Below are 16,655 nucleotides of genomic sequence, written 5' to 3'. Positions count from 1 at the left end.
TATAAGTGCCGCACGGGAGACGTGAGTCAACGGCCAAATCTCTCCGTAGTTTCCCAATATCCTTTGCACAAATTCCTCACGTTGTCCTTTCTTCCCGCCAAAATTATGAATACTCATGGTACAACGTGATGAAAGCTCCTTGGTACAATCACTACAATGTATACATGCCTAATATCCTTTCACACCTTTTCTTTTGTCGTGAACGAGCAAGAAGATATGTCTCCAGTCTCCAGAAAAACATGTTGTGGGCCCTGTTGAAGGGAGCTGTCATGCTAGTGGGGCAGCAGTTTATTAGCATATCATTCCAGGCCGGATTTCTATTAGACGTAAACAATCGCAAGAATTGCATGCGGTGCTCCCATCTTGGGAGAACAGAGGCCATCCAAATACAACAGCAACGCTACAATCTTGAATCATTCCGAAAATGTACGTTAATCGATATTTATCTATCACCCGCCAGTAACTGAATTTTAGTCCTTACTTTCTTATCTCAGTTCTGTTTCCTTGCATTTCGCTGATCTTCAGAGAATAATTTAGCCACACAAACACAACCGCCTAAAACAGCGCCGTAAAAAATTCATATTGCCGAATTCTAAGATAAAACACGTTTTAAAACATGTTTCATAGGCTTCTAACGCCCGCAGTAGTTTGCTTCATACTTCCTTCCTTTTCGTTCCTTTTCGTTCCTTTTCGTTCCTTTTCGTTCCTTTTCGTTCCTTTTCGTTCCTTTTCGTTCCTTTTCGTTCCTTTTCGTTCCTTTTCGCACTTTCGGTAGACCCCTATATACCGATTTTAAAAACAACGGATATGGGTTACCCCGCGGATAAAGGTGAATTAGTGTTACGGAGTGCGGTGTGGTTCCCCGTATCAAACGTTTTCGCGTCACAGGTATGACATAATAAGTCGTATGTAAAATGCACTGCTGACTCTCACACCACACTGCCATATATAAAGCAAACATACATGGCAACAATATCGTTGTACAACAGCATTGCGAAACAATAAAAGTGTTATCCCACTGCGGCTAAATTGAATTTGTTACCTTTGCCTTTATAATGGCAATGTGATGCAAGGCGTACGAGTATGACTAAAGAGACATGAAAACACACAAAGTGTAAAAATATTCGTGTTCTATCGATGAAATTGGTTGAGCGCTGTTAAGCCGCCGTACTATATCCTGGATACCAGACTCCGGACCGATCTCAATCATATCTATCGTGCACTAGTCTCAAGGTGGACTCTCACTGCACTTGGGGCACCGGTGCGGCACTGCGGGATTCAACGAATTTCAGAGAGAAAGAACGAATTTTCTTCCGTTTTGTGTATTTTGTTGTCTTTTAAGTCATACTTTTACGTATTACGCAATATTCAAATTATAAGAAAATCGGAGTAAATAACAAAACAGTGACGCAGTGAACGAACCCCGCAGTGACGCAAGCGTGACGCAAGTGCAGTGAGAGGGCACTTTTAGAACGAAATATTTTGAGAAGAAAGCTCGTACTCACTGTGGTCAGTCATGTCACGGCCACGTTTTGCGTCGTTCACGACGTGATTCCAGGCCCCTTTTTGTCGCTTGTTGAAGTCCAGATCTTTCTGAACGTGTTGTTTCTCTGAAACAGGTGAACATTTCATTCCATCTTTTTATTCATCCAGGGACAAACATATCGCCACAGGGGCAGTGGGTAGTCTCCATAGCAGGCTCTCTGGGCCTTTTTTGGCTCATAACACACTTTTGCTGACCATTTCTTTTTGTACTGGGTCGCTGATTGCCGGCCGCCGCTGCTTACTGGCCATTTGGCGAGCAAAAGTATTATGAGCCAAAAAAGGCCACTCAGAGAGCCTGTTATGGAGGCTACGGTGGGGTGTCAATGAGCCGAAGTGCCGAGGTCGCCACCCTTTCGGAACGGGTTATTACTTATTAGCACAGTTAACGTTATAGGTTCGATAACAGATTTGAATAATCTCAACGTTCATACAAGCTTTTATCTCTTTGAACATTGCACAGCTTTTCGTCTATTTCTTATTGTTCCAATTCTAATAGGTTTTACAGTAATATAAACATTAATATAAATGTTCTTTTTTTTTGTTTCATTCCTATCCTTTATTAACTTGGAAAATTGTTATTGATAAGTATCCTGTCCAAATCCATATGTATTGTCTCTGTTTCTGTCAGCAGGGCTAGCCCTTTGTAATAGCCATAGGCCAGTTGGGCAGCCCTGGCTGTGTGTTCTGAACAGCCAAACCAATAAATAAATGAATTCAACAGTAAGGCAAAGACAGACTATGAGAAAGTTTGACGCACTTCTCAGTTCTTCTTCCGTGATCTTCTCGCCCTCTTCGAAGATTTCATTGGCTATCTTCTCACCGAGGACCTCGCGGAAGTCTGCCTTAACTGCAGGGAGAATATTTGTGGAAAGGAATGAGAAATTACAGTAGAAGCCAGTTAATTGCACAACGGATCACCGCTCACTTCTGTTAATTGCACGGAATCCCAAAATCTCAAACCTTTTCGGTCCATCAAGATAACTTCGCATTATTGCACCACCCGGATAATGCACGAAATTACCCAGAAATGGAGTATGCAATATAGCGGGCTTCTACTGTATCTACAATGGGCGCCTTCAAAGGTGGTGCCAATTTGGAATCTATGCGTGCGAGTTGGAATCTATGGAAGCCTGTGTAATAACAGTAGAAGCCCGTGTAATAACAGTAGAAGCCCGTGTAATAACAGTAGAAGCCCGTGTAATAACAGTAGAAGCCCGTGTAATAACAGTAGAAGCCCGTGTAATAACAGTAGAAGCCTGTGCGATAACAGTAGAAGCCTGTGCGATAACAGTAGAAGCCCGTGTAATAACAGTAGAAGCCCGTGTAATAACAGTAGAAGCCTGTGCGATAACAGTAGAAGCCTGTGCGATAACAGTAGAAGCCTGTGCGATAACAGTAGAAGCCTGTATGGTAAATCAAGCTATCACCCAGTCCGGAACAGTCCGTTATCGCGGCCCACGTATGACATAACGTTAGATATAGAATACAGCACGCGATATTCTGTATCGCCCAAGGTACGGCTCGAGCACCAGATATAACTTTTAAAGCATTTCTTAATTAAACATGTCTTTTGGACCGCACTAATTCTATTCGTTGGTTCTCTTGTAGGTGTTCATTTCTTTTTTTCAAAGCTTTATTCTTAAAACAAATAGTACATTTGTCAAACTAAGTATTTTTCTAACCTATAGCTATTGTACAGGGAATAAAATAAAGTATTAGTGTCCACAATCACATGAGTAAAAGTACATATGTTAAGCGCAATAGGACTAGTATTTCTACAATCTACAACAAAGTACATGTGTCTCCTATCGCATAAGGAAAAGTACATTTGACCAGAACATGGAAGTTGAAACAAGTGGTTCATTTTTGTCTCCTCCTCACATTCAATTTATTCCAACAGAATCTATGTTTTCGCCATACTGCTTCATACTTTTCCCGAATACTCCGATAACCAACGAATCAAATTGATGTGTCCAAAATCTGGGGAAATAACAGAGAAACTTACTTCTTGCCTCGTCGTATGGATTCAGAGACATGAGATTCCGGAAGGCATACGCGAGCTCCATTCGGATGACTTCGTCTGCAGTAAGGTGGAAAAATAACGTCAGTACCTAGTGTGTTTGGGATTGGGGGCTATAAGACCTTACATTTTGTTTTTACGTTTTCTCCGGTAGGGAAAAACATAACAAGTTATTGTTTTTTCTGGTGTGTTATTATCTATTCTTCTGTTTTGAATTTTTTGAATTTTTTGAATTCCAGCTACGCGAGTCATCACTTCTAATCTCTGATTTTCTTTTAAAAAAGAAAATCAGAGATTAGAAGTGATGACTCGCGTAGCTGGAATTCTTACAAGATGCAATCAGTCTAATTAACCGTTAAAACGAGCTTGTCCAATGCACTGTACATGTTTTACTTTTGTCATAGGCATTTTAGGACCAAATGCAAGCAAAATGCTGTAGATGTAGCCAAAATGTAGCCAACAATTAAGGGCAACAGACTGAAATAATCTACCAATCACATTTTAACAGCAATTAGTCTGCTAGTTCACCGTTTAAAACGAGGTCGTCCAATGATTCACTCGTGATGTCAGGCACTGTGACACGTTGGCGTTTATTTAAGTACGGCCACAGCAAGTAATTTTTTATGGATGACATCAACGCGCTCATTAATTTTCGCCTGATTTCAGAAAAAAAGAAGATCAAGAATTTTGCCCCTATTCGGGGATGGTCAGATAGACCAAAATAGGCAAACATATTGTGTTGTAGCCTAATAATCATACTTGTAGAAGTGACACCAGGGAGGTAGCTATGACTATAGTTGCAAGAGTGAAACTTGTTGGATAGTACTAGTGGTCAAAGTGGCACCAATATGGAAGCCATGTATGTAGACGCCAGCTTGATAAGTGATACCAGTCTACCACACTAGTGTCACTTTTACTACACTAGTTCACTTCTTTAATACAGGAATGAATGCCTTGTTAGTTATGATGCCAAGTTTTCTCACTTAAAATTTTGTTGGTGTCCATTTTGAAACTTTAGCCATCTTGTTTTTTTTAACCCATCTTGTTTTTTGCGCTATCTCATTATTTTTGCACTCTGCATGGGATTGTGTCATGCACGAATTGGACGATTCTATCACATTAATGATATATTTATTTGCCCATAGGCTGATTGCAAGGGTACAGACAATAAAAAGTAACAAGTGTCTATTCTATACAGCTATCTATATGCATGATTCTACATTCTTTACTGGGAGGTTTAACTTCTTTTTTGGAGCGGAGGCAGTGGCTGATGAAAAGTCCCATGTTTTTAATGATTAGTGTGTTCTGTGATTTTAACAGGAATGCAGTTTTTTTAGGTGAAAAGTTGGAAATAGTGTTTTGATTGTGTCAGAAAGGTCGTTTCTTTATTAATACATCATGTCATTCCACTCACCTTCTCCCTCCGGATCCCTGCCCTGCTGCACGTCCTCCATAACATGTCTCAAGCCCTTCTCTTCCAGCTGGTTCAGTTTCATCGCCTGGGCCGCTTCAAGCGTCTTCAGAACTGTTCATTGCCCCGTTAAGGATATCAAATGAATACAAAATCTTAAAAAGGTGGAAATATGACTTGTTGTCTTAAATCTGTCTAAACTTGTGAATATCAATATATACATGTAACGCTAGGTCTCAATTATCCGCAGGGTAACCTATATCTGCTGCTTTTCAGGTAGTTAAGGATGTCAAGTCGACAGACGATAGTTTCAAACTACAATATTTGAACATATTACAACTTGAAAGCACTGTCCGTCGACTTGATATCCCTCAATGCCGTGTGGGTAAACACAACGAATAAAGGTTACCCTAGTTACTAGCGTTACATGTCAGCCTAGAGATCACAATCTGACAGTCTAGGAGATCCCGATCGGAATGTCTCAATCTAAAGATGTCCCCATTTATGAGCATTCGAATCATGTCTCTTCTGATTAATGGATTGGTTTGAAACTCTTGATTTATAAATGGGGCCCCACCACCACCACCACATTTCTAGCATCTTGGTCTGAGTACATGTTTTATATGTCAGCCTGCAATTGCTTTCTCCACTCCCACATATGACGTAATATGTACATAACAGTGTGCCTCAAGAGCCCCACTAAGCGGCTGTTTCCTACTTGTCGCCTTAGGTAAGTCATACACAAAAGAGGATATGGTATGATCTGTCTGTGCTTAAAATACACAGTTCCTATGCATACATTACGACAGGCAAGTACGATTGTAATGCATAGTATTAGAGAGACGATGTTTGTCACTTACGTTCGTTTTCTTTGTCCTGAAACCACTTCGGTTGTCCTTCGCAGAAGGCCACCATCGTCACCACGGCGATCGCGAAGCACCGTAGAACCGACATATTTTCCAAACACAGATCTTTTGTAGTTCAATAAAATTGTAGACGTAAACTCCACTAACGGCATATGTTGTGGACTGATTCGTCAGAACGTCCACGTTCAAAATGGCCGGTCGGATTTTATTCGGAGAGAACCTGTTGAGTAGGTTCTGTGCGTGCGTATGACTGTAGTAATTTGACTGATTGCTTGCTAGACATGCCCTACGGCAAGAGAGAGGCACTGAGGGTGTAAAGTGTGTAAATGTAGATTGTCGTCATTTGGTTAAATCGCTTGTCACACATTCGGAATTTTCCCGCGACTTTACTCCCGAACAAAGGTTGTTGTACTACTATAAAACGCTTTTTATCCTGATCAATTCTTCTTCTAAGTTTCCAGGTCACTGTAAAATTCGACCTTTCGTCCTTGGGGCGACTTTTTTAGAAAATATGAGGCAAACTCGACGACCAACTTCCAACTACAGATAGCCTTGCTCACTACTACCTCCCAACCAAGGTCTGGAGAAGGTCGGGAGGCCATGGTCGGCTATATGTGACATGGACTTAGATCCCAATCATGGTCCGAAGAAGTTCGGGAGGCCATGGTCGGCTATGTGTGACAGGGGCTTGACTCCCAGCCACGGTCTGGAGACGGTTGGGAGGCCATGGTCGGCTATGTGTGATGGAGGCTTAACTCCCAGCCATGATCTTGAGAAGGTTGGGAGGCCATGGTCGGCTCGGTGTGACAGGGGTTCAACTCACAATAGGTAGAATAAATGTCTAAAACAATAAAGTACAAGTATTGCCAGCCACACTTTATTTCCATTTCTCTTTTACAGTGCACCTATGGCTAAGGTAACACCCAATAATCATCACTTGTATGGACGGAATCACCGGTATTCCCCTTCCTTGTGAAATCACCAGGTACATGTGATATGCGCTCGCGCATACTATCACGAAAGTTTCATGTGTTTCGTTGGTAACAGAGTATTGTTAGTAGAGTTTTAAACCTGTTGTGAACAAGATTTCACAATCATGTTCTGTTGCAAGTCATTAGAGTAGTACATGTAAATATGATTGAAAAGACCATTCTTGTGTTAATACAATGCACCTTAGGAATGAGGAATATTCCTTGGGTTGATAGCACATTTGTGAATATTCTATAAACTTCCCTGTTAGTCTTGTTACAGCTACCTGAGTTTCATTTCAGATTTTAATCCATATACAGAATATCCTTTTTTGCCTTGCCGCCGGCAAGGCTTTATGCCAGCTTTCTTCCATGGATCAATGGACGGACCTGTTAACCCAGCTTTTCCAAAGCCCCTTCCAAAGGCCCTTCTTTCCTTGCCGAGTTTCATGGCTTAGTTAGACAATGGTACATTCCAGGCGAGTATTAAAACGCTCTTCTAGACGCATGTTACTGTATGTGGTCCAGCGTAATAAATCTACGCTTTAACTCACCATGTTTATATAAAGATATATCACAAATTGCATCAGAAGGAACTTAGTTTGTAATAAAAAATAATGCATATTCATTGTGGGTCAAAAAGTTTTACAAAACCTGTTTAATGTGCCAATAATTCATCTGACATAAATTATGATAATGAGGTAAATTTCCAATATCTCCTAGTACGCTCGGGGATTTTTGCTGCATTTCCTACTGAAGTTGCTAGGTGTCGCTCTTAGTATATGCACCTCTTACGAGGATGAACTGCTGATATAGCAACAATATCAACTAGGGGAATAGTAGCCAGGTTTAGTCCTTTTAAAGACATTTGTGACTATGAATGTCCTTGATAGAGCTTGCATTGTGTGAAAAGAAGATTTGGGACTGGATTGGCACCTGGAGAAGTCACCAAAGCTTTCCGTATGTAGGAACTTGGGTGGGAGGGGGGCGACCTGTGGAACTCGGGATTTTTAAGCGTAGAATCTACTCTAACTTGCCAAAATAACATAAAATACGCGGCAAGGCACAGCTTTTTAAAAAAGATTTCTTGTTTGACCATATATCGTTTTAAAACCTTTGTCCTGCTGAGCGATATACTAGTATATACGGGATGTACACATATAATGCCTGTATGTGGGTCCAGTGTTTGTACTGGTTTGGGGTACTGTATTAGTCTTTCTCACTTAAATATGACATACTGCAGCAAACCGCATCGACTGAGGAAGTGATTCTGCAGCAGCAGCAAAGAATAGGTCAAGATTTACTGATCTGATTAATCAATTTACTGATTTGATTAATTAACTTGCTGCACCTCAAAATAGAGGATGAATAATGATGATGATGATGAACCAGCTTAGGCTTAGGTCACGTTTCCAACCAGTCGGGCAGCTTTCGGGAGCGAAAAGATTTATCTAAAAGACATCAAAATCCACAATATGTCAAAATAAGATTTACGGGCATTTTAATTTTTCGTTTCTTAAAACATACCGATGGGCCCCGGTATGGAAATGTGACCTAAGCCTTAGGGGGTTAAATTGGCAAACATTCTTAGTAGGGCAAGGTTTAATACCGCTTCAAACTAAACAACAACCGTATGTCTCGAAATAACAGGCAACACTACTTCCGAACCGACAGTCTAATTAATATTCCAGAAACCTTACACGAAATTCTTTTGGGGAAGACAATAATATAATCCAGAATGATGTCTGAAATTTTCAGGAAACTGCCCCTGGAAACACCTAATCGCTTCCTAGATAACCTTTTGTTACTGTAACATCATATTTGTAGACATTTTCTCATTTGTCAATCTACTAAGAAGAAACGTTTCTGAAGTTTCACAGTCAGTCCAGAATACTAGAGTTGCATGCTAAATATTAAATCCCGCTGGTCCCTTGCTTTCTCCCTCAGCTGGCAGCAGTGGCAGGCCCGTGCAGCTCCTCCTGCGCCACTTTAGTAGCAGCACCTGAAGAGTGATAAACAGATATCGGCTTGACTTCCTGGTTTTATTTCTTTGTTTGGATGTTCAGCACGCACAGGCAGGTCTGCCCAACTAGTCGGTGGCTATTTAATACAAAGGGACAATCTCTTCCTTTCCAAGAAAGGAAATGGCTGTATCAAAGTTGGAAAAGACATTGTAAAGAAAGGGTATAGCTTGGATATTGGATATTTCTTTTGCACAACCAGAACGCCTCTTTACCTGCTGACGTTTCGCTTACTTCTTCAACCAACCAGGAAGATATCTGACAGACATCGAAAGGTCAGCAGGTATATAAGGCCACACCAATTTAATTTCTTGGTCCACGGATTTTTTCATAAAAAAATGTGGAGCGATAGGGCGAAAAAAAAAAGATTAAAATCGTAAAATGGTTGGGGTAAAGATAAGGGCTAATCGAAAAACATAAAAAATAAAAAGTTTTCAGCTTGAAAAAAGTACAAAAACACTATTACTGTACAGTAACTGCACCTGTTCGTTGAAAATTACAAAAGTAGTGTCAGTTTTTATGTTTGTCCCATTCTTCATGAATGACAAATATAACTGCAATAATAATACCCACATTTTAAGGACCTTATAATGTAAAGGCCAATTTGCTACACCAGAAAGTTGGTGAATGGTTTCATTAATGGTGGAAATTTGCTGAGAGGTAATTTTTTCTTCAAAAAAAAATAGGAGCGAGCGAATCCGTGAACCAATCAATTAAATTGTTATGGCCTAAGAGGCATTCAGGTCATGCAAAGGAAATCTCAAATATCCTACGTTCTACCAACCTGATGAAATTGTTTTCTGAAAGGTATAGATTATTTCTAAACGTAGGATCATCACCTTCTTGTACGTATTTTCCCAGACAACCAGCGGTTTCCTTATTATTTTAAAAGCTTACTAACGTTAAATATATGTTGCATTGAAAGTTAGTAGTACAGTTAGAGATATGCATGGACACCTTTATATGATCATCCTGGGGCACTTAAGTGTCTTGGATTACTAGATAAAGGCAGCACGAGCCTTAAGACTGTTAAGATTTCTTACGCTTCTTACCTTTCTTTACTGCCTCTTCGTGGATGATTTTGATCGCCTGGAACACTCTTTCTCCGGTTTCCTCTCCATACTCAGCGTAGAACCGGCTCTTTTCTGCAATGTAAATTTCTTATTTTTTAACAACATTGACTTGGCGAAAGTCACTTAAATTTTTACTTCCTGATACTTATGACACCCTCCTGCAAATGCGGTGTGTTCCTGACGTCACCTCTGGAAATAGAAGTGTCATTCATAGTGTCAGTCATTCTGTGAACAAGGTTGACGGAGTTCGTCCGAAAATTTAGAGGGGTAACGTTAAGTCCCTAAAGTGTTGGCATTTTTCTACAACATTTTACTTTTTGTTCTGTCAATAAAATTTCTTGTCCTGCAACACACTGCCTAAACCACGTAATGCTCGTTGTAAAGCAAACAAAATTAAACAGGTAACATATTTTTTTCAAGTTCAAAGCAAATCAAGTTTAACTGCACGGGATCTAGCCTTACTAGGTACTATTCTGTTTATTTTTACTCTGACCTTCCATAATTAACGGTCCCTCAACGCTCTGTGTCTGCCTGACTTGACTTGCTACACTACGCAATCGAACACCTGCTACACCTCAAGTAACCCTGGTGACCGCCGTCTGGTACAGGCCATTGACTTTGTTTGTTCGGAGAAGAAGAGGAAGTGAAAATAATAATTTTCTCTTCCCGTCGGAGACCTGGCGCCCATTGGGGCTCTCCTGGCGATCAGATCAAACAGTGGCACAGGACAGACCAAGATGGAAGAAAGGGTGCAATGTCCTTATGTCTCTCCAGGGACAAAAAGGATAAATACTTAAGCAAAGTCACGAAGGTTACTGTCTCCGCTGCCCGAGTCTGTAACTGGCTGGCGGGATGTTGGGCGGGTCGCTATAAGCGACATTTAATCATGCTACTTTAAAGTTAACATTTGTACAATGCTTAACTTTCTTCCAACACAAAAGTACACACGGATGAAATTTTCATCGAGTACTGTCGCCTTCTTCAGGATCAATAGTGAAGTCGTTGAAAGTACTTTGTGTTGGAAGAAAGTTTAGCACGATTACTACCAATACAGAGGAGCTTCCGTGATAATAACCCACCTTCTTCTTGCTCATCCGGAGACAGGGAAAGTATCCTGGCGGCGTCTTCTTTGATTCTCTTCTCTATCTTATTACCTAGGCAAAAGTAACAAGAACAACGTTTGATGCTGTGAGTATATGCATCTCTGCATAGAAGGAAAAGTATGATAACGGATAACAAATTTCTTTGTACACTAACGTTCGGGAGAGTTTATACCCAGCAGTGACCGTCTATCACCTCTCTCAGAGCAATGCCGCAACAAGAGAAGAATTTGGCCAAATGGGGGACAAATTTGTACAGGTTTGGATGCCCGAGGGTATAGACAGGGAATACATGGCATGTATACGCGTATTTGGAGTTTTTGGCTCGACTTACGTTCGTGAAGCGGATCTTTCCCGTGCTCTACATCCTTCACCAACTTGTTAAAGGCCTTCTTCTGGTTCTTGTTGAAATCCAGCTCTTTGTTGATCTTCTTTTCCTCTGTCGGGATGAAAAATAAATCGTGTTTGGAACATCTGAAGCATGATGTAACGCTAGTTCACCTTTATCCGTTGGGTAACCTATATCCATTGATTTTTAAAAACAGGGTATTTATTTAGGCACATCAAGTCGACAGTTGGTAGTTTTAAACTGCAATATTCTGAAAATATTGCAATTTAAAACTGTCAAAAAGAAACGGATATAGGTTACCCAACGAATAAAGGTGAACTAGCGTTACTTGTTGTAGCGAAACAAGCTTGTGGTGCACATACTTGTGGATCGCCGTCTCTTGGAAACGGTGAATTTTCATGACCATCCTCTTGTATTCCAAAACATCGCTTAGGTCGTTGCCCAGAACACATTGAATACAATATCCTGGGATGAAGGGAGGATACTAGTATATTATTCCTTATTTTCTTCGACAAAATCATGTAGGTAAAGAAACAATGTCAGGAAAAGCTATTTCACCTTGAAGTTCTTCCATCATTATCTTCTCTGCCTCCTCGAAGACTGCTTCGGCTTTCTCAGACCCAAGGATGCTTCTGAACTGATCTTTTACTAAAGAGAAGAAGAAGACTTTCTTTATACTGATTTGTAAAAAAAACATTACAGGCATCAAGGTTCTTATTTACATGCCGCATTGGGGAATACCTTTAAATCATACATGTAGTTATCTTGACAATATGCTCGATTTATATTCCCACAACGTTTTGAATATTATCATTTGTTCTTCAGTTCACATATCTGTCATTGCTTTATTGTGTAAATCTGTTTGTTTGGATAACAACGTTTTTTTTTATTCACAACAATGGCAAATTTGTTGCTTAAAAGTAACTGCCAACGTCTCGGTGACCGTATGTCAACTTCCTTAACCCTCAAACCACCGTATGGGGTCAAAACAAATTCGTTTCTCGTGATGTGGTCTGTCACTGTAGTGTGACAATGTGTTTGTCACAGTTTGAGGAAGGTAGTAGACGGTTACTCTCCAAGCAGAGGTTAGGCTGCGGCTGTTTTTTTTCACATTTTAAGGCGTTTTTATCGGGTTTTCTGTTGTGTACCGTTTTGTTGACATTAGGTCGATAGACATCAACAAAACGGTAACAAAATGCCGACAAAAACTTTTTAAAAAGCCGGAGCCGAACGTTTGTTTGAAGAGTAACAGACTTTCACAGAAACGCATTTTGTGACTCTTTGTCTTTATTGTGAATTATTGTTTATTGATATGAAGAACCCAATTAACCAGTAATTTCCCAACCTTATTTGTTTGTTTGTCTGTCTGTTTGTTTGTTTGTTTGTTATAAGAGATTTTGTTTGTTTGTTTATTTGTTGTTTTTTTTTGTTAGAGGAGAGAAAACCACACCTACACTGTAATTCTGCGGCTGGGTCGAGCATCAGGACCCTCTTGAACGCCATGGCAATCTCGTCCTTGACTGTGTCCGCTGCCAACAAGAATAAGATGAACGTAAAGTTAGTCTCAAATGCTTTTGATCAGACTTAACGCTAGTTCACCTTTATTCGCGGGGTAACCGTCGTTCGTTGTATTCAAAACTAGGGTATTTGGGGATATTAAGTCAAAGGATGGTGGTTTCAAATTGCAATACCTGACAAAATGCATATTGGAACCACTGTCTATCGACATGATATCCCTAAATTCCCTGTTTATAAGTAGAACGGATAAAGGTTATCTCATGGATAATGGTGAACTAGCGTTACATGTAGGCAGGAAAAGATGCAGACCGGATAAGTAACGTTAACATTTTCAATTACAAACTCATGTACCTCTACATGGTCTAAAGTACCAAACCACTGCTCTACTTATCCTTACTCAAACACATTCATAATGATAATCAAGCAGCCCACCAGTCCCGTCCTGTATTTGCTACATTATGTAACCGTACACCACAGTTGTCTGATACGCCTCCCGTAACCATGGTGACAGCCGTCTGGACCAGGTCATTGACCTTATCATGAAATTATAGACATACACCGATACCGATGTTTTAGCAATTGTAACGTTTGGTAGCCAATACCAAGTCAGATAACAGACTTGATATTTAGCTTCTCACTGCTATATGTAGCCGATGTAGGTGGCGCTTTTGCGGTGAGAAAACAATCCCAAACGTGGCTAAGCTAGTATCCGGAACGAGGGGGGATACAGGCTACATCAAAACTTAAGCAATGTAAGTACCTGCTGGTTGTGTAAAAAGAAGTCTTCCATATCCTGCTACTTACACTCTTTTTCAGGATCTTTGTCACTCTCCTCGTCCTCTACGATAGTCTCCATGCCCTTTTCCAGCTGTTTGTTCCACTTCAACCCCTTTGCCGCTTTCAGAACGCTCATCACTAAACAGCAAAAGTAGGTAGATGAAGATGTGATGTAACAAGAACAATCATGTCGTAGTGAACAGGCTGTAAACTGTAATGTGATACTTGAATACCACGGAAAAATTTATATTTCTCATGCAATTAGATAAACCATACATTATTGATTCCATCTGTCCTTATGTTTATAACTGAAGCGAGAAGAAGTTGAACTTGTACATACTTGAATGTATTAGCATTATGTAGAGGTGATAAGATACCTTTTTCTTATATCATAATTGTACCTTATCACTAGCGCTACGACCTTGTTTGAGCACAAAAGTACAATAAATGTCATTCATTCATTCGTTTATCCGTCAGACGAAAAGGACTGTGATAATAATGATGTCAATCCTGTCAAATCTCTAAGCACATCGCATGGTTAATAAACAATAAGAGCGCATACTTACCCACTTTGGTAAAATAAAAAACACTACCAAATAACATACACAAAATTCTGTGCACAAAATCAACGCATACATGCAGGATCCAAACGAGAAATCGCTCGTCGGAAATCTGAGCGCTTCAAGATATTTTTTTGCAAAGTTAAATCAGATGTAGCACTTGTTATCTTCAGTTGTTGTCTGCAAGTGCTGACCAGCGATCGCGAAGTCGTCGTCACCCAAGCTGCCATCATCTCCAAGCAGATCCTACAAGATAGTACCAAACTGGCCAAGGATTGTAGTCAGCCAAAATGTGTCCATTTGCCTTGTAGAATCTGCCCCAGTCGGCTAGAACTGGTAGTGAAACACACTCCTAAGCCGGCTTCGCTCCTCTGCCAGATTTGATACTATCTTATGCTACCTGCTTGGAGATTGACCAACCACACCGAGTCGGAATCGCCCAATGCTTACGTTTGGATTCTGTCTCCGCATCGAAAGTTGGCGCAGCCGCACACCCCAAGTGGGACAGTGCGGTTCCCAGCAACAACATGACGATTAGACAGGAACTCTTCATACTGAAACTCAGCAGGGATTTTGAAAGAAATGTGGAAAGAAACAAAAACAAACCACAGCCTTCAGCTCAGACAACGACTTTAATTAGTAGAAGTCACGGGGTCATTTCAAACCGGTTTTCCAACTGACGTCACAAGCGACGTCATGGGACATTGCGTAACCAACCACATGGTCTCGGCTTGCGGCTTGTGGTAGCGTAAAACACCTCATCGCTTATCCCTTATTTTGTACAAGCCAGCGAGTCAAAAACTGTGGTGCTTGGTAAAGGGAATCGTCAGTTTTGAAACAGTAAGGCTTGGTTTACGATAGTTGTTCGGTCGGGATGAGAGTAGATGGCCCACTCAGGACACTTGTGTATGCCAACAAGGAGGTTAAAAACAAGTGTTTTTTAACCTCCTTGATGCCAAGTATGCCATAGTCCTCTTGCCTAATCTCCAAGCAGATCCTACGGTAGCATAAGATAGTATGAAAATCTGGCAGAGGAGTGAAGCCAGGATAGAAGTGTGTTTCGCTACCGGGCAAATGGACACCTTTTGGCTGACTACACTCCTTGGCCAGTTTTGTACTATAAACGCCCAGAGTAAGTAAACACCGTCCCAGAAACAAACATCCTGTCAAACCGCGTTCTAATTTCTAAACGTCCGTCAGGAGCTGCCAACAGGTGTGACCGACTGTCGGCTGGGACAATTCAGACAGCCTGATTTGTGGGACCCCCCAAGGAAAAATTATGGCTAATTGGACCACTGCTCCGGGCCTCTGTAAACAAAGGCTTTGTTGTCAAAGATAGACATGTAGAAAATGTTTAGCGTTAGCAAAAATACTTCGCTCCAATCTCATACAAGTCTTAGTAGGGTATACGTATAGGATGGCGATGTTTTCTAGATTGCTTGCTAGCCCTTCAAGCCTGGCTTCCTTTTATTAATACGAGACTTTAATACCGCGGATGTTGTCGAATTGTACTACATTGTACTAATACTGAAGAGTTCAAATGAATAGTCTGAAGTTTCAAATGAAGGATTATGTTGTGTCTTTGTCTGCCTTATGTCACAAGTTAAGGTTTCTCGGTTGGCTAAATTGGCATTTTGACCTTCCACTGTTTTCTTATCAATAAATTAAGAAAGAATGGAGCCGTAACGAATGTTGAAAGATGGGCATTAGAGAATTCTAAATCTGATTTTTTGGGGGCCAAATTGATGACGTCATCATTTTTATTGCCTCTTATATATTTTTTTCCATGACAAAATACAACACTTTGGTACATACCACTGTAATGAAACTTTGTACTATCTTATGCCATTGTAGGATCTGCTTGGAGATTACTGTTGCCTGTCGGCAAGTCCGTGTGTTGGCTGCAATACGGTGACTCCCGCTAGGAGTCAAGAAAAAGTAGCTTTTATAGGAGAACAAGCAAACAAACTTTAGCTAGTTTTCACGCATTTTGTAGATGAATGAAAGGAATAAATGAATGAATAGTTTATTCAACTCAACTCAACTTTATCAACGAGGAGCATAGCAGCGCACCTTTGATTACACAACAACTTAACATCACTAAAATCCTATCGTCTTGTTCATATACATTGTAATTGCTATTTCTGAAACTAGAGAGCCTTGATACAAGCGGGGTAACCTATATCCGTTGTTTTGAAAAACGGTATTTAGAGATATCAAGTCGACAGACGGTGTTTTCAAACTGCAGTACGTGTATTTTCAAAGTATTGGAAGTTGAAGCTGCCGTCTGTCGACTTGATATGCCTAGGCCCTACATACGCAGTTTTTAGAAATAGTGGATATAGGTTACCCCACGGATGAAGGTGGACTAGCGTTGCTCACTGCAGTAAAAGTTTTCACCCCTACTGTATATTGCTTTTGCATTCCTATCGCTGAGTTCGAAGTTA

The 16,655-nt window shown here is 40.6% G+C and overlaps 2 protein-coding genes across 2 annotated transcripts in view; both read right to left on the bottom strand.

Moving 5' to 3' along the window:
* The window catches only part of LOC118432175 (eukaryotic translation initiation factor 3 subunit A-like), a 9,274-nt gene extending 3,209 nt beyond the window's left edge, over positions 1 to 6,065 (bottom strand). Inside the window, exons 1-5 of the mRNA XM_035843708.1 lie at positions 5,837 to 6,065; positions 4,980 to 5,090; positions 3,551 to 3,625; positions 2,303 to 2,392; positions 1,506 to 1,610 (exon numbers count right to left, since the gene is read on the bottom strand). Of these exons, the coding sequence (XP_035699601.1) occupies positions 1,506 to 1,610; positions 2,303 to 2,392; positions 3,551 to 3,625; positions 4,980 to 5,090; positions 5,837 to 5,930 (475 nt within the window). The 5' untranslated portion in view covers positions 5,931 to 6,065. The remainder of the gene's footprint in view (positions 1 to 1,505; positions 1,611 to 2,302; positions 2,393 to 3,550; positions 3,626 to 4,979; positions 5,091 to 5,836) is intronic.
* Positions 6,066 to 8,480: 2,415 nt separating this feature from the next.
* Positions 8,481 to 14,863, bottom strand: LOC118410422. Its single transcript, XM_035812137.1, has 8 exons — positions 14,659 to 14,863; positions 13,676 to 13,786; positions 12,808 to 12,882; positions 11,912 to 12,001; positions 11,339 to 11,443; positions 10,984 to 11,058; positions 9,884 to 9,976; positions 8,481 to 8,812 (listed from the first exon to the last, which is right to left on the bottom strand). The coding sequence occupies exons 1-8, from the start codon at positions 14,759 to 14,761 to the stop codon at positions 8,754 to 8,756; spliced, it is 711 nt and encodes a 236-aa protein (XP_035668030.1). The 5' UTR covers positions 14,762 to 14,863; the 3' UTR covers positions 8,481 to 8,753.
* Between the last annotated feature and the right edge of the window lie 1,792 nt (positions 14,864 to 16,655).

This window comes from Branchiostoma floridae, chromosome 2 (genome assembly GCF_000003815.2).
Source record: "Branchiostoma floridae strain S238N-H82 chromosome 2, Bfl_VNyyK, whole genome shotgun sequence".
In the NCBI taxonomy this organism is placed as follows: Eukaryota; Metazoa; Chordata; class Leptocardii; order Amphioxiformes; family Branchiostomatidae; genus Branchiostoma; species Branchiostoma floridae.
Note: the sequence above shows the minus strand (reverse complement) of the source record. Positions and strands in the feature narration are given on the sequence as shown.